This window comes from Eleginops maclovinus, chromosome 7, assembly GCF_036324505.1.
Source record: "Eleginops maclovinus isolate JMC-PN-2008 ecotype Puerto Natales chromosome 7, JC_Emac_rtc_rv5, whole genome shotgun sequence".
NCBI lineage: Eukaryota > Metazoa > Chordata > Actinopteri > Perciformes > Eleginopidae > Eleginops > Eleginops maclovinus.
The window spans coordinates 15,177,463-15,200,304 of NC_086355.1; the positions used below are offsets into that span (position 1 = coordinate 15,177,463).

Here is a 22,842-nt window from a genome sequence, read left to right on the forward strand (position 1 = left end):
TCTCTTTGTGTCGCTGTTCATTTAACCGCCTTCAAAGCAGACTTTAATAACTGGGGCCAAGTGCATATCAGCGCTGCTGTTTTTGGCCTGACTGGAAAGCAGGCAAGGCACAAACTAATGCTAATGATTTCTCTGCCAAAAGACAAGAAGGGAAAGGATTCTGAATGCTCCAAACCTGTCTTTAACAGCAATGATAGTAATTTGGTGGAAAAGAATGACTTGCAGAGTTTGGTTGGCCTACTTTGAATGCCATAGAATATTCAGCTGCCTCCTGCCCTGCAATCCAAATACAATCCATCACAGCAGTAGGCTGCCCGTTCAGATTTTAGGGATCACAAGTTTTATCACAAAACGATATGATGCAGATTTTCTGGGTGAAAATTATATTGCTGATATCACAAAGTCTTCCACAATATGATTGCTGTTTGGTTTGATTCATGGGACTTTTAACAATCAGTTGCAGTTATGTCAACTCACAAAAAGCAATTTGATCCAACCACCAGAACCTGTTTATGCAATTCTGCACAGATTTTGATTTTAAGCATCCAATTTTTCCAATCAGTGACTGGTAATTTCTTCTATTCTAAGTGCTGCTCAGAGGTATGTTTGTCTCTTTTGGCACCATTTGTTTTTTGTGCAAACCTTTCATACAAAAAAACATCCATTATAGTGTCAGGTTTTGGTAGTAACAGGATCCAAAAGCAGTGAAAACAGGGGAGCTTTATTTAACAAAAGCTGTTGCAACAAAACATACAAAACACTGCAAGGGCAGGCATAGGTGAAACAAAAGAAAAGTAGCAAACAAACTGAAACAAACAGGGAAGACAGGAGGGCAGCTGAAAGGAATCCAGACAGGCGTACAGGACCAGGAAACAAACAGATTGGACCAGAAGGCACAGGGACAACATTGGAATGATGAGCATGCGAATGACGACGACACAACAAGGAACACAAAGGGAAGACAAGACTAAATACAGAGAAGGGTAATCACAAGACAAAACACATGGGGAGGGGAGGTGCAACACAGGGGCCACAGGTGAACACAGTCAGACAGGAGAGAAACTAAAGCCAGGAAGTACAATAAACAGATCATAACATATAGAGCCCCCTTTTACAGCCTTAAGGAATGAAAGACCATTCAAAAATGAAGAGTGGTCTTCTCAGCCATCTGACTGTACCCAATTAAGCTTTTGTAGCAAGCAAATCCATACTTTTAAATGGTAAAGTAGATTTACTGATAACCCTTAATCAGCTTCCACTCTCACACAGGACTTGCTAAACGGACAACATGTAGGTCATTAACATTTTAACATTGCTGACAGGGAAGGTGACTCTTGTAGTTAATCCCTGGTTGCTTCACAGTCCTCAATCAAACATATTGAGGCATTAATGTTAGTAATTTCAGCCAAGCTTTTGTGGTAGGATATGCCTTATATTATACAAAAGTAAAACATTTGTATGATATATTCACTGTCAGGCTTTTAGCATCTTGGCAAAATCTGATCATTCTAGCGCTAAAACAACTAAATATCACTGTTCCACAAAGGCTGAGGAAGAGATGACACACTTGGCTGCAGAAAACAGAGTGTATTGATACTGATTCAGTGGGATAGTTTGACAAGTGGTATTAAAGCTGTAATCCACACTCTTATGATCATGCTAAAAATATTTATTTGAATGTATCTTCAGCCTACTAAACTTAACAAAATGTATTGCCTATTTGAAGACTGAAAACACATGTAGGCTTTAGAGAAAATCAAATAGTTCATTCATGAATTATTGTATTTTTAAATTATTGAAAATCCAAAATAAAGGGATTTTTAAAAAATAGTTCCATCAGGTTAAATCAGGTGCCGAATAGATTATAGAATAAAGCATCAAATATCTGAAAGAAAAAGCATTATTCACAACTGAAGTCATATCTGACTTTATATCACAGCAGCCTGTCTAGCCTCAGATAAGAGTAGACTGGTGTGATGGACGCAAGTCCCAGGATAGGAACTCGTAACATCCACCAGTCAGACACATAAAGGTGAAGGGCTGCAGACAGGAGCTGTAATGCTGCTCCAGTAACATGTTTCTAAAGCCTATCTTGGGATATTATGGATCAAACTACTGTGTCATACCTCTGTTGCTTCTGTTGTGTGTGACCTCTTTGGCAGCAGATAACGAGATAGTCAGTTAGTTGAAGGGAGCAATATGGGTGGATCTACAGAGAAGGCTCATATGGCACATCAGGCAGCAAAGCAGCAGCTACGAGGGCCCTAACTACACTTATCCCACCTCCCCCTATAGAAGTGATGGATAGCTGCAGTGGGAGCATTTTGTTTCAAGGTCAACCAATAAGTTACTGAACTTTAAGAGCTATTAGTCAAGTAAAATGCTGATCTAATTCAGCATGAAGACGAACTAAAATAACGTTTTCCCCTATTTGGCTGTTGTAGGCTAAATACGTATTGAAAGGTACGACAAGGAGAGAAGCGAAGAAGGACGACTTCATATTGGAACATGTACCACAGACGGAAGTGCCCCTTTTACCCAGAGCTGCTCGTTTGCTCCTCCACTGCACTGCTCACTCAGTGACAGCCCCAAGCAGAGATGTTATCCGCTATGCGGTGTTATCTTCTACCAATTATCAAACTGTACCTGCTTGCTTTGAAGGTTCTGCTGGTTCAGCTGTTCTGCAGACCGTTCAGGCTGTCAGGTGCGTTTAGCTCTCGATACGTTGTTGTGGGGTTCTTTCGTGGAATAGTGTCACACCGTAACGGGGCAACCTTGAGTCTTGAGCGTTATATAGCTGTTAGTAGTTTTGTTACTTAAATATTACAGCAGTTAATTGAAACACCCGGCGTGCAGTGGGCTAACGTTAACATAATGCTAGCAATGTTAACTTTAGCTAACATTAGTTCGAGAGAAGTAGAAACATGAGTCAAATGAAAGGTTAACTTGTTTGTTATGTTTGCCGAATTCAACAGAAGATCCTTACAGTTCAAAATGTTCTAACATAAATGTATTTTAAATTGTTTGCATTTGTTGCCAATTGATATTGGTTTTAATCTCCACTTTTTATATCAACGTTTGGTGAACATATACATCAGAACGTGTCTTGGCTATAGTTTTATGAAATTGCTTGACTGACAGTAAACAACAGATTATTAACGTATGAAATACAGTATATTGCTGAAATAAAAGTGCATTCATTTAGTTTGAATGTAATTGTTAGCTATTTGTGTTGTTTTAATTAAGATGTCTATTCATTTAAGCTGGGTCAGAACTCAGATATGCACAACAAATCACTTGTGTTTGATTAATCGAAATCACTATCAACTTTGGTTCAAAGTTGATCGGTATACATTTGCAAAAAAAGGTGTATACACTTATTTACCCATGCTCATCAGTACACTGAAAGAAATTAGACATAAGGTTCAGCATTATCTGATTAAGACAAATGCCAGGGAACATAATTACAATAGGTGGAAAACAAGAGGAATTTGGCATAGAAAAACACATTTGTTTAGGTATTGTCCGCACATAGTCTGAAAAATGAATGTGTCTGATTTAAAGAATAATATACATTATAATAAAAGAGTGTAAGTACCACAGTGAAACTTTAAGACAACACATTATTTGGTAAAGTGAAATAAAATGCACCATAGAATGTAAAAACCCTGATAAAGTCCATCTGAGTTTCACATACCATCTACAAGTCTTACTAAAATAACTGCTCATATCTTGAAACAGTGGCCTGTCTTGAAGCAGGGTCCTTATCAAATGACATTCTGCCTGATATCTGCGTGTCCTCTTCTGCTTCTGCCAGTGATGCCCAGACAAGATGGCAAGGTTGCCATAGTGACAGGAGGAGGCAGGGGAATCGGCTATGAGGTAGTCCGCCACATGGCCAGGCTGGGGTCGCATGTTATCATAGGTACAGTATCAAGTTCTGCACCAATGACACAACCAGGACTAAGCGCAGGAGACTCAAACACACATTATTTAAAGATGATGGCAAGCATAACAATAATAATTATAATAACCTTCATATGTGTAGTGCCTTATAATGTGCAATTTAACACAGTAGGCTGGACGCTGGGACAAGATTATGTGTATTGCATGATAAATGAAATTATCACCATAGAGGGCGAATTCTGTCCCGGTCAGAATCACCTGCGAATAGCTGCAAACATGACCAAATAATCTGTCAAAGCACTTTCATGTTGGCGCGGAACTGATGAAAGAATTGAGCCATGTTTCATCACAGATAATGGCGCCTCAATCTCCGCTAAAGAATCTGAGGTTAGTTTCGCCCAGTGCAGCAGTAATGCAGGGAGAGGTAAAAAAACGTTCAGCCTTAGCAGAGAACAGCTAACTGATGGCATGACTTTACATTGTTACACCAAGTTAGGTAAGATTACAACACCTCGATGAGATTTCTCAATTATTATTAAAAAAAAATCTAAATAACTTCACTATCACTTGCACAGATAACACAGGATACTCCACAGTACTTGCTCTGGGTTCCACTATTTTTATAGTTAAACTTGTTATTTTTACATAATTTTCTACCTGAAAATTCCAACATTCCCACTGAATTATAAAACGGTTGAGAGGGAAAACACAAAGCGTATGAGTGTTTTGGTATCGATGGATTTGAACCAAAATCTATTCTGGATTACGTACATACGGCCATTATTTCAGGATCTGCTCAAGTCCTCGGTGTGGCAAATGATGGCATAAAAGCAGGTTTGTTTGTGTTTAAAATTTAGGAGTTTGTATATTCAAAAAATGTACATCAAGTGATTGCATAATGTCAATACACATGGACAAATCTAAGACAAAAGGTTACATAATTGCCAATTTTGCATATACTGTTACACAGATATTTTGTCTAATCATTTTTATAAAACCACAAAATAATTTTGCATCAGTAGCAATATCTAGGTTATTTGGTAGACATTATGTTGTGAATGCATTCAGATAACAATAATTTATTCTGACATGACTTAATATCTTTTCCCAACTTCAGAAAATACAGTTAATCTCCTAGCAGAACAGAGTGGGATCGATGTCGATTGGCTTACTGAGCTTCTAGGCTCTAAAGATGTATGATCTTATAAAGCAATCTGTATTGTGATGTGAACAAAGCCACTGCCCTGCAGTGCCAATCATGTTTAAGGAATGCGCTGTGTGTGCCTCCCTAAAGTCGCCGTCAGAGATCCCTTATTAGTATCAGACGGTCTACAGCGCATCAGATGCCTCATGACACCCCGCTGATCCGTCTTAGGGTTTTGAAACAACATCAAAACAGTTTGTTTTCATCATTTTAAAATATGTGCTTTGCTCCACCGTGACATGATGTAAAGTCCTTTTGAGCTCTGCTGGGATTAAAAGGCTTTTAATAAAAAATGTGGTAAATGTACAATTATGAGGGGCATTTTTGTGTAAAATAAGATTTGGTGTTGTTCCATTAATTACTAAGTATAACTGCTGTCTGCAGATAATTGCAATAGAACCATTTTTCATAAAATGTGGCTGGTTTATGCCATGATTCTTTTAGGATGTGAAACTCCATCACCTTATTATGCACACAAAAATACATGAAAAATAAATACAAAGTCTTAGTAAAAACATATGACATAAAAAGCATGTATGTATTCAGCGTGTGTACTGCATCTATATATATCTATTCCTTCCTTGACGTGCCATAAAGTACTTATTTACCAAGGAAATCTTTTACTCACCATGTAACCCAGCTGAAATATGTTGATCACATCACCTTTAATGCCTTCCTTGACTTTTGGCTCAGTGCAGTTCAAGGCTTCACCAGTGATTGACTGTTCAGCTCCTTCACCCTCTTCAGCATGTTGTTGAGCCTTCTGACTCTTGGGTCTGAAGTGAATTGCTCGGTGCACTTTGATGAATGTGAAAAGGCCTCCTTTTCATCTAATATGATTTGGAAACATGTTTTTCTCAAAACTATTTACTGTCATATCTGCCCTTGCTGTTGATAACAGATGAGTGTTACAGTCTCTTGCTTTAAAAGGGTTTTGCATTTTTGGCCTGTTCTATCAATGTGATTGCCTGTAAGGTACATCAAGGAAGTTTCCCTTGAGCAGATATCAATGTTGATATATGTACAAGGGGCTCCTTTAGCTTCACATGTTATCTGTAGGAATTGGTTATGCTGTGTTGCAAATACAAAGCATGTTCTTCCTGTTTTTTTTTAAGGAGTGTGCATGCCTGTTTTTTTTTTGTTTTTTCACATGGGGGTTAGCGCATAGTGTGCTTCTGCAACCTACTGTTACACAAATAGCTTTCTCTTTATAAATTACTAGTAATCGAAGCTTGATTCCAGTTTTTCCTGCAGGAATAATATATTCAGTGTACACTCAAAAGTGATCTGTTTCATTTTGAAAAGTCAGGTTTTTGAAAACCAACATGGCTCAGTTCAAAATTTTGTTTCAAAACAAAGCTCCTCATCTCTTCCCCAACATGATTTGACATAAAGATGATTTGCTACCACTATTTATTCACTGATATTTGTTGGAACAGAGACTGAATCTGTCTCCGGATTTAAATAAATGCCTCTGATGGCGGTTTTTATATGCAGAAAAATAAAAAATAAATGTCCAGTTCCCTAACATCTGTCATTAAAGGAATGTATAAAAATAAGACATGTCTTCAGATTAATCAGAATTTAACAGATAATTGTGTGTCTTTGTGTAGTGCATCCCATCATTTTGAGGGATGATACTCCTTTATGCCTAATTAACATGCTCAAATCTTCAATTAACTTCCCCTAAAAGCTAAAACACTGCTGTTTTATGATACTGTATTTCTGTAAAGTGTCTTTAGAAAATAAATAAGATTTATTATTATTATTATTGATAAATAAGAAGTGTGAAACTTAAAGTTCATGCAATTCAAAAGTGACACAGTTGTGGGCTCAGATGATTACAGTCATGAGCAAGAAAGAGAAATATGTGTCACTTTGTCCGCTTTTTTCAGACGACTCTAACTTCATTTCTGTGCCAAAATCTTGAACATTTCTGTGATCTTTTTATTCATTTCATTCAGCTATAGTTACTGGATGATAGGAGACAAGTGCAGAGTTGTAGTGAGTTGCACTGAAGGACCACACTAAAAGACACCACTTTAAGTTTGTATATTTTAATACATGTAAACATGAAAATATGAGTCACAATCCTACGAAAAAAGCAAACAAACACTGATTACAATGACAACCATTATGCTAAAGATCTAGTGAAGTGACAGGCCTTTTATATTTTGTCTGACAGCATCTGAAGCTGTTTATATCCTTATCCGTTAGATCTGCAGATTTCTTTGGTAGAGACACAGTAGGTAGGATGGCGTCCTGTTTAATTGTTTCTATTGTTGTGCTTTGTTCTTTTGTCTGGAGGGTTTGGCTAGGGATTTATGTTTTGAGGAAATGCGTTTTTCCTTTTCATCTAAGTTATCTCCCGGCAGCACTCTGCAACTGGCAGCTGAGCTAATCTTTAGAATCTTTTAGAATGTACACTCCCATGGGGTTGTAGTCATTTCTGCTGCTACTGTTGGACTAACAGCATCGAGTTTGATCTACAATTACTGGGTTTGGTTCAACTTAAGTCAATTATCAGGTCAACTCTCTCTAAAAGATTTGTAGAGGTGCAGTGTTTCATTTGTATTGTCCAAACAGGGTTTCATATTTTACATTCTGTACAATTATCATCTTGAACTTTTACTTAATTCAGAAAGGATTGGCCCATTTAAACAAGCCTTTTGATTGGCTCATTGAAACCAGTTATTCAGCAATACTTCGTCTTACAGGAATTGTGTTACAAACTAGTCTCGAGTTCCAAAATCTAATTTGGATCAAGCGGAAGAAAACCAAGAAACTAGTTGCAATATGAATTGGAACTTAGAAAAACTGTGAAAACTACAGCCATACAGTATACATAAATGTATTTGTTTTTTTCTTTATGATTCTTTTAATTGCTATGCCTTTATCATTTAACTGCTGGCAGCTTTAAAATGAATATTATCTGGTAAATTTGCAGCTGGTTGTTTTTATACAGTTAAGACAACATAGAGGAGAACGAGGAGGCAACATGGTGCTTAGTATTCACAATAGGCCTTTGCAACTATAAGTTGCAGACATTTGCAGTGACAACTACAGTAACTGACAAGGAGCTTTCAAAAAAGCTCTCTCACACTGCAGAATCCAAACACCTCCAACATTCCGTGCACAGAACAACAATGTGTTTTCATGCTCTTGGTTCTCCCTTTTTCATTCAGTTCACAAGCTATAAAACTTTGAAGAAAACTCTGCTTTATTCATCCAGTAAACATACCGCAATGTCAGAGGATCCTTAGAGACGTTTGTGCCTACGTGATTGCACAACAATTAATACAAGCTTCTGTTTTACAATCTTTATTGACGCTGATCCTACAGGAGTCTTTAGTCCGTCTTTATTTCCGATATCCCCAACTCTCAAGATAATTCATGAAGTGTGAATATTTATGGTAATGGAGTAGATGCATATTTCAGGTGGAGTATAAGCATAGTGCTTGTATGGGGAGAATTTATTGTCTGTGGCTCTGCTCTGTCAAATACCAGTTGGTTATTAACCAGGATGCAATTACGCTTGAAGGGTTTTTAAGTACATTTGAATTGAAACGGTTCCTTTTTTAAGATCAAATAACATAATTAAAAGTCATTCGAGTTGGAAAGTGAAGTCGTTGCAGCTGCAAAATATGAAAAGAATGTTATGAATAGAATGAAATATATGAATCACAGCATGTTGTGCAAAGCAGCACCTATAGATCCCTCCATAACAATGGAAACAAATGAATCAAAAAATATAAAATGTCCAACTATAGTCAAGTAGAAAATGTTCAGTAGGAACACATTTCTTCTTGAGTCATTTCATATATTAAGCAGTATTTCTTGGCAAACATGGACACAACAGTCATTGTGGATAAGCCTCGACCTTCAGAAGGGAACATAATAGACTTTCACGAAAACAGGGCACCTTGGTGAATCAGCTTCATCATGGTTTGAAAAAAAATTACTCCCCTAAATATCAAAACCAGACTTTGTGTTTTCATTCTGCTAATGAGACAGTCATATTTCATTTTCCAGACAAAGCACCGTGGTACGGCACTCTCCTGTGTCCTTATCAGTGCCAATGTCCTACATTTCCAAAAGTCATGAATAAAGGCCAATGCCAATGAAAGAACACTTTATCAGCCCTTCAAAAATGCAGAATAAAAGCTGAACGCATTACTTCATTACTTTAATCTGTATCATTTAATAAGCCATAATTACACATATTCAAATGTGGGTTTAATGAATTGGACTTGGAAAAAGGAGTCGTTTTTTTGCTTTGATCTACATTTGCTACAGTGAAGCCAACTTTATCCCATTATACAAGTGCACATATTTACTTTGGATAACGTGCTCATCCTTTTGCAAATTGTCGCCTTTTTAAATTGTCCCAAACCAACTAAGGACACACAATAATGGTAGCTCCTAAATAATCTTATATATAAAAAATGTATATTTAGAAAGTTTGCTTAGAACTACTGCATGGATTTATAGATCTATTATTAGAAACATCTCCAATATGTAACACAGCTGTTGCATTTGCAGGTAAGCACAACAGAATGAATCAGGGTGAGTGAGTGAGTGAGTGAGTGAGTGAGTGAGTGAGTGAGTGAGTGAGTGAGTATGCGTTTTAGTGGTGTCTTCAGCTCTGTCATTTCCACACAGACAGCAGATTAGTATTGAATTTGATGTATTTTTTCCCAGGTGTAAATGTTCACTCTTTGTAAAGCTTTGTAAGATTATTTAAATAAATAAATTAGGTTACATTTTTATCCCGGTCCAAATAATTTATTTGGCAAATTAATACCTTGGGGCATGTTTTAATCAGGCGCTATTTTAATGGAGATTTCTGACCGAAAGCAGAATTGTGTATTTAATGCCATGCAACGCTCACAGCGACTGTTGGTCCGTAACCAGAGTGGCGTTATAAAGAGCAACTGTTTGTATGAAATTATTCATTTGTGTGAGATCACGGTGCGTGGGTTCTGTTTGTGTGACCCTTGTGACAAGTCATCCAGAAGACCGGCATCCTTAAGCTCAGCATTAACGGCGGTGCATCAGGGTAAATGATGCTGCGCCCTTCAAAAGGCCGGCGTCATAATCCAAGATTAGTGTGATTGTGTTTGTGCGGAGAGAAATCAAAAATGCACATGCGGGCTATTTGTCTTGACGTATAGTCTGTATTGACTTGTAGGACGTGACTTTATGAAGGTATTGTGTCTGCGTTTGTAGGTGCCCTTGTAAATGCGTCATACTTGAAGTTGTTATTTTGAAAGGAGGGTCAGTAAATAACACCAACAGCTTTTAGTTTTTTTCATTTCTCTTTCTCATATTTTTGCATACATTTCTAAATATATTTTTCCCTCTTTCATAGCGGCAGGGTTCATTTCTTCTTCTGTAAAAAGAAACTGTTCTGAGTCAGAGTGTGTGTATATTTAACAGGGTATCAGTGTCCAAAATATAAGAATATCTAATGTGCTGTAACCAATCTTAAAGTAAAAGACAGTTGGTGTAGTACATATTTCTTGTCAGAAAATGCTATATACAGTATACCAGGATAATTCTTACTTTGTGTCTCGATGCCTGCTCTGACTTCAAAATGATCCAGCTACAATGTTGCTCTTTCTTTACCATCAGGTCTCCCTTTTATTTGATATCTTATACATAATTAATGGTATAAATAATTGTAATATGAAAGTACTGTAAAGTCTTTGAAACCAGAGTTCTGCTTCAAGGGCTAAACAGTTGTTTCAAGAACTCTTTGCATTTGAAGAACCCTTGGTGGTAGTGTATATTATAAGATGAAAGAACACAGCTATCAGGGGAAAAAAAGGCAAATCCGTGTTGTTTTATTAAAGCCTCTAAGGACTTGTCAGATATCATAATAATCTTTGCATCCTCTTCCTTTCAGGTGGGAGGGATGAGCAGGAGGGTCTGGCGGCCGTCAGAAGGATCTGTGAAGAGTACAAAGAGGCCAAAGGTAACATTGCAAACACAATGTTTGAGGATAAAGGGCAAAGCTGCAGCAGTGTGTCCCTCAGGATTGTTTGTACAGTTCTTACTAGGTGCACGCACATAATTGAACACTTGCAGGTATACACACTCGTACACACACACACACACACATGTACACGCACACGCACGCACACACACACACACACACACACACACACACACACACACCCACACACACACACAGATCTCTCTCACTGGCTGTCCAATGTAGGCAGTGTTGTTGATGCACCGTGAGGAAGAGGTGGATCGGCGGGGGAAAGGGCTATGAGAAAACGACGAGGGGGGATAAGGCAGGCGAAATGTGAGATAGGAGGGGAAGAGGCGGACCTTGAAGGAGGCAAAGGGGTGGAGGAGAATATGACTGATGGGCAAATGTAGGAAAATAAGACAGGGTGGAGAGAAAGACGAGGCGGGTTGAAAATGGAGGTGCATGGGAGTCAGCGGTGATGAGAGGAGACAAACGATAGCATCGTGGAGATTTATTACTCCATTGACTAACACTTACAGTGTTCTCTATAACTCCATGTTGAGCAATTGCTCCGTCTGACCTTCACAGCACCATAAATTCCACCATAGTCTCATGGCTTAGGAGACACATAAGTTATTCTTCACTTTACCAAACAGCCTTGAGTCTTTATCACCTTCCAAGGCTTGTCAGTAGGCAGAGGTGTCAACTGTACACACATTCATTACTCACGAAGAAGTACAGATACAGAGTCTGGCAGAAGTTGAAGTACTGCTTCAACTTCTTTTCTGGAGTACAGGCTCTGAAATGTACTCCAAAAGTAAAAGTTAAATGTTGTTTTTGTCCCATTCATTGAAATTGAAATCTGAAATGATGTTGGGAGGGCATGCAATGCAAAATATATACAAACTAAATGAACAAAGCTTTTTTTAAATAGAAAAAGTAGTACAGATTTGTCTTTAAAACAAAAATATGAGCTCAAACTCAAAAGTTGTCAGAGGAAACACATACAAATAGAAATACCTGAACAAAAGTACACTAAAAGAGTATTTGTACTTTGTTACTTCCTATCTCTCAGAAGGCCTTCACTCAGGGGATTTTTAAAGACTTGTAATAATAGAAAATAGTTTTTTTATAGACATATTTGAAATGGAGGAAAACTAATTTTAAAGGACTGTATAAATGTTCTGATCCGGATGTGGTTTGAAGCGCTACAGCCAGTCGGTCAGGACTGCTAAACTAAACTTAAATGAGATGAGCACCACCAGTTTCCAATGGTCTTCTTTATTGAAGATTCGATGACATACTTAGTTGTGTGGTTCTGAAATAAACCCATACAAACAGGAAATGAATAAAGTATACATTAAATACAGTATGTTATCCCACGTTGATGAATCAATCCTGTGTAGCTGCTACAGCATGTGGACTTGTTATTACACAGGTATGACTGCGCATGCAGAACCCTCGTGGCCATTAACGGCTCACATGCACACACGTTTTGCCCTATGCAGCTTACTAGCAGCTTGCTAAATTAACAGGAGGGCACTACAACCACTTTTATACCATACCATAGTTATCAGGTTATATACATACAATTACACACATATTTCCCAAACCTGAAATAGCACTTAACAGACGCTACAAAATTGTTCATTAAACTAACTACCACAGACTAGCCTGCTAAGCGGAGAATTAGCATTTTCCCTTTACAGTGTAAAGAACAGCATGACATTATTAAACTAACGGTTCCAATAGAGTTTGCACTTTTAGTTGTCACGCACACATTCAACTGTCAAGTAGGCTTCAACTGTCAACTAGAAACAGGCACAATAATGCGGCAACCAGAACTCCTCGCAGTTCGCATTAAACTCTTACTCCCCACTGACTACGCGGGCCTGCTGGAATTCCCTTACGTGCATACTGCCCCCTGATTGGTCCATTTTCCCTACATTACGGTGGACCTTTTTAACAATATTGTTGTGCTGTAGAATACGTACATATTATTTCCTTTTTTGAAGAGTATACCATTGGTGTCAGACATATTTGTAGGAACAGTGTCTAAACCTTGAGATTAAGTTCTAAGTTGAAGAGCTGGGAGAGCGATAGACTGCTTTACACAATTCTGTTCTTATGTAATTGAAAACAAGTTCTTTGTTTCATTGACATACATTTTGTTTTGCCCATTCAGAAATCCTAAACAAGTGAAATCCTGACCTCTTTATAACAAGAGCATTTCAAAAGATAGTCTTATCACATTTTAAGCTTCAATGTACCACTGAAGATAGTCCACTGACTGTATCTATTTATCTAATTAAACATTGTTTAATTGAAAACATGTCTGTGAAGTTAAACTGCAGAACAGAGAGTAGAACACTGATCATCCGATCATAGCTAACCTGTGGTAACTGTATTTGTCAGCTCTCCATTAGTCCTGCCCGGTGGAGCTGGTTACAGGTCATTGTGAATCCTTCACTTGGAAATAAGCGGTGGTTGGTGCTGCTTGGCCTTGCAGTGGAGAGCCGCAGAAAGCCGGCTGTTTGTCCCTGTTTGTGTGTAAGTGTGTCAGGTACGGAGACAGCGGCCATGTAGCTGGTGTCATTGAAGTCGATCTCCCTGGACGAGGCTGTGGTGGAATTGATTACTTCTTTTGTAATTGGCAGGCACTGAGGCATAGGGGACAAGGGGGGTGTCTGTAGCCAGATGCTTGTGCACTGAATGAGAATGTGTTGGTGTGTGGCTGTGCGCGTTCGTGCATGCGTGCGTGTGTGTATTAGAATGAGACTGTAATGGATTCTCATTAGTATGTCAGGCAGGCGCTTTAAACATCTCCGTCCTGACGCCCTTTGGCATCCTTCCTAGTGTTTGCACGTTTGTCTGTTAGGAGAAACAGTTGACAGCTAGTGATAAATATGTCGCCTTGCAGAGGTGGTTTTCAAACTGGAGACCTGGGGAAGACTGTAGAGGTCCTTTAAAGGATATCTAAGTGACACAAAAACAATTTCCCTAGGATGCTTCTTGATATATTTTATAGAATATAAAAGATAGTATTCATTGGAATGACTTTGAACACTAATAAAGGAATGTTTTTATTCCTTGAAGTTTTTTAAAGAACATTTATTTTAAAATGTATAAGTATAAATATACTTCAAATTGCAGCAAAAATCCCAAATTTAGCATCATCTACTTTTTTCAGTTTAAATGTGTTTTTTATATCTATTATGTTGAAGCCTTTTACACTTACAGCCTGTGTAAAAAGGTCCTGTCGCTGGGAAACCCTGAGGACATTCCTGTGGAAATATGCTAATGACTTTAGACTGCATGTGGGCTTCAGTCAATGAGGCTTAAAACATTTTATTTTAAATCAAAAACATGCTTGCGCACCACACACACACACACACACACACACACACACACACACACACACACACACACACACACACACACACACACACACACACACACAAACACACACACACACACACACACACACACACACACACACACACACACACACACACACACACACACACACACACACACAGGGTATTTCTGTACTTTTGCCAAAGGCAACGCTATCTGTCCACTAACTTTAGTCACGGTGCACTTGAAAGTAACACTTTGTGCCTCAAACCATGGGCCTACATTAACAGTGTAAAGCATGGTAACCTGTGTGTGTGTGTGTGTGTGTGTGTGTGTGTGTGTGTGTGTGTGTGTGTGTGTGTGTGTGTGTGTGTGTGTGTGTGTGTGTGTGTGTGTGTGTGTGTGTGTGTGTGTGTGTGTGTCACGTTAGGAACCCAGCTGCTCCCTCCCTACAAAAATCTAATTTTACCTAAGCTCTTTCACCCCAATTAACACAATTTTTGGTCGCCTTTGAACCAATCACTTCTTAGTTTAAAGATAGTAAAAGACTGTCGTTTTTAGATGTTTATTTGTTTTGTACAAATTTAAACCATGGCAGTGTGCATTCGTGAAAAGCTGTGGTGTTGCAAATGTCTGGTGTAGGTTTAAGTATGATTATTTGTATAATTGGTATATTATTTGTCCATATAAGACATGCTTACAACATATCCAGATTTAGATGTAAAGCTGTATTGACTTATCATCACTTTGGACTGGGGCTCCAGTCAGCCTCCTCTCTTCACATCAGCTGAATGAAAAGGCCTTTTGAGGAGCTTACACTGGCACAATGCCCAGACTTAATATTCTTAGATATCACTGTGTTGTTTACCAGAAGTTCAAACTGAAACTATTTATACTCCCTTGACACCTCGTAAGAAATTGTTTCAGTGGGGGACACTCCATTTATCCAGTGTCGTAGTGAGGTTAGAAGCTTTAGCAAGATGAGATCCAGGGGAATTTCAACCAGCGGTGAAAGAACTACATGACAATCATCTTGTACAGTGTTTTATTTTCAGCTAAAAAGTATAAAACTGAAACCAAACACATTTCACAACCTTGTTTTTCCTCTTTTCCGACAGTCAAGCATTTGGTAAAAATGCATTGCTCGTCGTAGTGCCTTCCGTCAATGTTAAAGCATGTGTGAGTAATGCAGAAACCTTTTGACAGCAATGCATTTCAATATCAGATTTAGTTATAATCCTTCTTAATCATACCTTATGAAGTCACAATGAGGGCACAAGATGCATGTTAATCCCAGGTGGGAACAGGGATTTTATAGTTAGAGTAGTAGGCAGTCCTCCGTCATCATTTATTTTTCTATAGCTTTTTTAGGTAATCCCTTCTTGCAAAAAAAAAAAAAAAAGGCAAAGAGGGTACAGAATGAAGGCCAGAAATTAAACTTTTGCACTATGAGTATGAGACGTGGGCATTAGCTGACTTACAAAATAATTAGTTCAGGATGAGCTCCCAGGATGAGGATAGCTGTAAGAGTGGAAGAGTATCAGAGCATGTTAAGGTGAGCTTTTACAGAGTTGTATGTTGAGGTCTAGCTGGAAGAACAAACTATTGCACCAAGCTAGATTAAATGGGATTAACTACTGAAACACATGTTTCATTTTGACTGTCTGAACTGCCATGTATCTGTTCAAATACTTAGATTGAATAGACTCAACTATGAAAACTGTTTAGTAACTTATTTTTTAATGAAATCTTATCAAACTTAAAAAGCCCTGTATAAACAGGCTTTTATTTTGTCAGCGCTACAGTGGCACTGATGTGGCAATTCTCATGTTTGTGTTCAAATTTACAATTGCATTGCACTATTGTGTCTGCTTTCCATCCAGATGAACTGGTTGAGATGCAGAATCAGAGCTGTTTGTGTTGAAGAGGTGTACACAAGGTCTGAGTTAGAATTCACTACTCTTCCATGAAACCATCCTTTGACTCCTGCCCCCCTGAACACTTCTCCATTCATAAATGTAAATAATTAGAAATGGTAACCAGTGGTTCTAAAACTGCATGAGGCAGTTCCTGTCATTCATTTTAAAATAATATCTCTGTAATATAAACCAAAACAAATCAGAGTTTGAGTGGAGGAAGCTCAGCTCTATAGAACATCCTGGTGTCGTAATTGAGGGCTGGTGGTAGCAAGCCTACAGCGGATCGATGGCATTTCACCCCCAGTGAGCTTTTTAGATATGACTGGCCTGTCTGAAAGGGCCAGACCCCGAGGGAGCCCACTCAAGAGGACAGGGGGGGACTGACAGGCAGGGCGCACTTATGAATACACACACACACACACACACACACACACACACACACACACACACACACACACACACACACACACACTCAGGGGGAGGAGAGTTGTGTGGCGTGGAGATAGGGCTGCTATCAGACCTTCATCAGGAATGGATGTACTCTCATCCGTCAGGGCGGCTTTTTCCTCTTTCAGCTCCATCAACGCTCTTTCCTCCGTCCTCTTCCTGTCTGTGTCCGTTATGTTTGACCCTTTGCAGGATGAACGGATTTATAGGGGGGAACAATGAATCATTTTCGTGATGGTTGAAGTACATGGTCTTCATGCTTGTGTTTTAGTCCTTCTGTTTCAGTAGGTTTCAGCATGTAATTAATCAAATAATAAAAAGTCATTCAAGAGGAAACAAGTATATTTACATATCTGTATGGCCTTCATTCCAATTTTCCATGCATTTCATGGGCTTGGGTTGGATTAGGTCAATTACCATTTAAAAAAAGTCTAAACGAGTGAACAATCCTGAGGCTTTTGCACCTTTAGGCCTACATGTCGCATAAATATACAATATTACTCCTGTCATCCATAGTAAATTAAAAGTAAAACAGGGAAGCATTGAAACAGCTCACTCAATAGCAATCTTAAACTATCGTAAAGTAATCCTTATTTACTAAACATGTGTTTTGTACTTGTGACGTATTTATTTCGACACACTGCATTTATATTACCTTTATTTTGATGAGAGATGTTGTGGTTCGCAGCAAACCGATGCCAATTTCACATTCAAAGTTTCAGAAAGGACAAGCAGTATTTTAACAATCCAATTATTTGTTTTTCTAGCCAAGTTCTGGGAAATGAAATGAAAGGCTATAATTTGCAGACGACGTGGAGTGGCAAATGAGATTTCTGCTTTTTAAGATTAGGAGTGACTGTGCAGTCCTGTGGAATTGGGAAGGTCATTCCACCAACGGAGAGCCTGCAGGGGAAAGACAGACGAACATCTTCACTGTTATTTATTGCAGCAGTAAATAAAGGTGACGGGGGAGGACTGAAAATAAGTGCTATACAAAGCTCCACAACTGGACAGAAAGTATCTAAAGAGTAATAAGGAATCAGATGATTTGGGTTTGAATTTTCAAAATACTGATATCAACGAGAAAATATTTAGATTAAGTTAGATTTTATTTACATTCTCTGACAAACAGGTTGCCGGAGTAAAACTATCAAATGCATTACATGACTGACAGGAGGGACTAAAACCATTCACAGCAATCCCATATCAGTTATTGGCTAATTAGAGGGGTCCTTTCATTGCTTTCAAATAGCTCTAAAGGTATTAAAATAAAAACAAAGTCATTTCTCAGCACACAGCATACACTTACACGTAAGCGCAGCAAATCACTTTCACACTTTGATGATAGCTGCTCCTGGGCCTCGCCGTCGTTACCTGTTTCTTATCATACATTAGAGCTGATAGAACGTTGTGTTAAGCTTTGATGGAGCTCAGGAGGAAGTTTTAGGTTTGAAATAATGTGCTGTAGCAACAGAAGCGTAGCGCTGCCAGTATTGTACTTTAAGAACCCACCAAGCCTGCTGTAATAGATGATTAATACACTCTTTGATGTCTTACATCCAAAACTGCTTGAAGAAATAATCCATTTACAATGACTCTTATGTGTGTCCCTCTGTGTGTGTGTATGTTTCGAATCCAGTGGAGTTCACCAAGCTGGACTTAGCGTCTTTGCAGTCTGTCCGTCAATTTGTCCGGAGCTTCAAGGAGCGGGACCTGCCGCTAAACATCCTGGTCAATAATGGTGAGTGATGGAGATGTCATGTTCTTTTCTGTGTCGACTGCATGCTGCATATTCAGTAGTTCATCTAATATTCATGAGAACAAGTCAAAATCCTCTCACAGCGGTGGAATTAAAATGTTTTTGTGCCAGTATGTTGCAGGTTGGCTCATCAATCAGAGCAACCCTTTTATGTCTGATATTTGCCCACGGCCCTGTCATATGAACCCGATGTAATTTATAAAACCTACCACAACTTCCTCTGTGTTAATAACGGCACATCATTTATTAGAGACTACTACTGTGCTCTAAAAGCTTGTGTGTGTGTGTGTGTGTGTGTGTGTGTGTGTGTGTGTGTGTGTGTGTGTGTGTGTGTGTGTGTGTGTGTGTGTGTGTGTGTGTGTGTGTGTGTGTGTGTGTGTGTGTGTGTGTGTGTTTGTTTTTCAAGCGGGTGTCATGCTGCTTCCCGAAGGCCGTACTGAGGATGGATTCGAGCAGCACTTTGGTGTGAACTACCTAGGCCACTTCCTGTTGACCTGGCTGCTCCTGGATGCACTGAAGGATTCTGGGAAATGTGGTTACTTCTCACGAGTGGTCAACGTCTCCTCCTCTGCCCACCGCGTCGGCGAGATCAGACTAAATGATTTAAATAGCTGGTAAGCTGACAAACGCACTCACCCACATTTTAGCAATCACAACTTAATTAAATGATATAATACTCAGCTTGCCATTCACAAAAAGCAGATGTAAAGAACATTTAGACAATGTGTGAAAGGTAATTCCTGTTTATGTTAACTGAAATCATATTTTGTACTTATTGATAAGACCTGTAAGCTTGGCAACATCGGTCGGATGATCACACAAGATGTCAACAAATACAAATAAATACAAAAAATGTGTAACACAGGAGTAAGCCAATACTGCACTGTGTTAGTGTTCTTTACCTTTGTGCTGTCACCAGAGCAATTTTCTCATTTTGCTGTTTGCATTAGTGGACAAATATTGGCTCCAGTTGGCTCAGTATCATCCCCGTTAGCAGCACTGCTGTCCTGTAGCATTACCAGCGTAAATACAGTGGTATGCAAAAGTTTGGGCACCCCTTAGGAAAACCACTGCATCAGTTTGTCACTTGCTGAGCTTTTGAAGCAGCAACTTCATTTTAACATATGTTATACCTTATGGTAACAGAAACATCTCAGTAGTGAAATAACTTTTATTGGTCAAACAGAAACATGTTTATGTGCATTCAAACAAAAATAGGCATGTGCATAAATTTGGGCACCCCTAAGAAATAATTCCATTAATATTTAGTATTGCCTCCTTTTGCTGCAATAACGGCCTGTAGACGCCTCCTGTAGCCACAGACAAGTCCCTTAAGCCTGGCAGGTGGTATTTTGGCCCATTCTTCCACACAAAACGTCTCCAGTTCAGTCAGGTTTCTTGGCCTCCGTGCATGGACAGCCTTCTTCAAATAAATCCATACATTTTCAATGATGTTAAGGTCTGGGGACTGGGATGGCCATTCCAGAACATTGTACCTGTGCTTCTGCATGAATTCCTTGGTGGATTTTGATCGGTGCTTAGGATCATTGTCCTGCTGAAAAATCCAACCCCGGCGTAGCTTCAACTTTGTGACTGACTCTAGAACATTCTTGTCAAGAATCTCCTGGTACTGTAAGGAATTCATGTGGCCCTCAACTTTAACAAGTTTTCCAGTACCTGTGCTAGCCACACAGCCCCATAACATGATAGATCCTCCACCAAATTTTACAGTGGGCAACAAGTTCTTTTCATTGAATGCAGTGTGTTTTTTTCGCCATGCATACCTGTTCATGTTATGACCAAATAACTCAATCTTGGTCTCATCTGACCACAGTATTTTGTTCCAAAATGCTTCTGGCTTGTCCAGATGTGCTTTTGCATACCTCATGCGACTCTTCTTGTGATTAACACTCAGGAAAGGCTTTTTGCACATCACCCTTCCAATGAGCTCTTCCTGGTGCAAAGTACGCTGGATTGTGGAACGGTGAACAACTACACCATCAGCAGCCAGATGTTGTTGTAGTTCTCTGGAGGTGGTCTGTGGCTTCTCTGTGACCATTTTCACCATCCTTCGCCTGTGCCTTTCCCCTATTTTTGTCGGCCTACCACATCTTTCCTTCACACGGACTGTTCCTGTGGCCTTCCATTTCACAACTACGTTTCTGACTGTGGAGACAGACAGTTTAAACCTGTCAGATAATTTTTTGTACCCTTCTCCTAATTTATAATGTTGGATTATCTTAGCTTTCAGGTCAGTGGAGAGTTGTTTTGAGGTCCCCATCTTGCCACTCCCTAAGAAAGAACCTAGGCCAGGCACAGCCAGCTATTACCTATGTTAAATAGCCTTTTTCATGATTGGTTCCACCTGTCTTTGTAATTGAAGGTCTAATGAGCTAATCAAAGCAATTTTGTGCAGCAACCTGTCAGCTATAAATCCGTACAGGTGTTGAAATGAATGCTATTTATAAGTGTGCCCAAACTTTTGCACATCCCATTTTTTGCATTTTATTTTATTATAATAAAACTATGTAATGCTACCCTAAGAATTTTGGTCTGGAAAACACTAAAACGTCTACATCTTTGTAGGAAAACAAATGTTGTTGCTGTGATCTTCTATTATAAAGGAAAAGCAAATTGTCATGAAATCTCAGAGGGGTGCCCAAACTTTTGCATACCACTGTATCTTCATTGTCATCTAGTGGTCGGGGAAAGCCCTTGCCAGAGTAAGCTCTCACGATATTTTAAGAAATCTAAAGTAATCCAATCCAATGTTTTTTTCCGTCCTAAATGCCGTTGTGTTTGCTGGCAGGTCAATGATAATGCCTTCAAGTGTAAAAGTGAAAAAAGTGTTTGTATTCTTTCAGTATTCCTCACAACTATGTCTTAAAGTTTCCATCCAGTGATATTATATGGTATACATTTGACAAGTGATTTTTTTAACAGTAATACCTCTGTTGTGAGGTCCTGACTGCAACTGCCTTGTACTAACTGAAAAACATACTTGGGAAAGAAAGCGAAAGCTTGTAAAGAAAAATCTGATTTTACATGACTAAAATATAAAAAACAACAAGTTATCAAATGAATAACAACATAAATCTTCAAAAGTATTTAAGCTACTCAAACAGTGTAGTCTTGGGCACCCTGCTGCACGTCCCCCCCTCTGTCTCTCCTTCTTAACTGTTGATCTTCGGCTGTTCCAATAAAGGCAAAAAAGCCTTGTAAAAAAACTTCAGTCTTGTCTCAGATGTGGTTTTAGTGGGACAAACAGGGCATATTGTATCAAAGTAATATCCAAACAAGGTATAATAGTTGTTAAAATAATTTCAATGACACGAAAGGTTTTAAAATATCTTTCCTTCTTGATTATCTGAGCTGTTAATACTTTAACAGGCATACACAAACAACAGGGAAACTAAATTCAAGTGTGGTGATAATTTCCACTCCTGTTGATGGTGTATTTTAATATATTTGCACCTGCAACATCTGCTGTTGTGACCTTTCATAGAAAAACGTGCTGATATTTAGATTAAAACGTGTAGATCTGGCTGACACTGCTGCACTGCAGTCGAAAGATGTTTTCTGTTTTCAGATTCTTTGCAACAGTGACCTTGTGCGTCCTACATTTAGCAGCTGAGCCCGAGGACTCATAGAACTCTTGATAAGTTTCCACTGTAAGAAGTACTTGGCTTTATTCTAAAGGGAAATTGAAAAATATGGCTTATTGTGGTAACAGTCTTTCAGATTGAACTGAGAAACAGCTTTACTAGCATTGTATACTTGTATTTAAACTTAGGCCCTTCGTGCTTTTAATGTCTGATCGTGTTTATTGTTTTCTTTCCTTTTAGCCAGAGTTATTCAGCCCATGATGCTTATTGTCACAGTAAGCTGGCACAGCTGTTGTTTAGTTCCCACCTCCACCAGGAGCTGCAGCTTGGAGGTTTCCCACTGAGTTCCTGTGCTGTGGATCCTGGCATGGTGGATACTGCTCTCTATCGCCACCTGTGGACGCCCCTCTCCCTGGCACAAAGCGCTATTGCTCGCCTGCTTTTCAGGGTAAAACACTGTCCGGAATTTCATCTGCTTTATTCATGTATTAAATTATTGTCATTCTACAGGTATTTTTCTACTTCACCTCTGAGTGATTTCTCTCTCCACCCCAAATACGTTGTCTCTAACTCTTAATGTAGATTCAGTTACTTATATGGTTGCTTTAAAATGTATTATATAACTTTGTTTACTCAAAATCTGAGAAAGTTTTGCTACTTCTTTT

The 22,842-nt window shown here is 38.8% G+C and overlaps 1 protein-coding gene across 2 annotated transcripts in view; it reads left to right on the forward strand.

Annotated features, from left to right (window-relative positions):
- Window positions 1-22,842, forward strand: part of LOC134867888 (dehydrogenase/reductase SDR family member on chromosome X-like) — a 36,335-nt gene that overhangs the window by 9,187 nt on the left and 4,306 nt on the right. Inside the window, exons 2-7 of one of the 2 annotated variants that reach the window (XM_063888759.1) lie at window positions 2,445-2,704; window positions 3,818-3,925; window positions 11,019-11,087; window positions 18,453-18,554; window positions 18,979-19,186; window positions 22,418-22,625. In XM_063888759.1, coding sequence (XP_063744829.1) covers window positions 2,599-2,704; window positions 3,818-3,925; window positions 11,019-11,087; window positions 18,453-18,554; window positions 18,979-19,186; window positions 22,418-22,625 — 801 coding nt within the window. In that variant the 5' untranslated portion in view covers window positions 2,445-2,598. The remainder of the gene's footprint in view (window positions 1-2,444; window positions 2,705-3,817; window positions 3,926-11,018; window positions 11,088-18,452; window positions 18,555-18,978; window positions 19,187-22,417; window positions 22,626-22,842) is intronic. The other variant, XM_063888760.1, reaches the window with a different exon arrangement.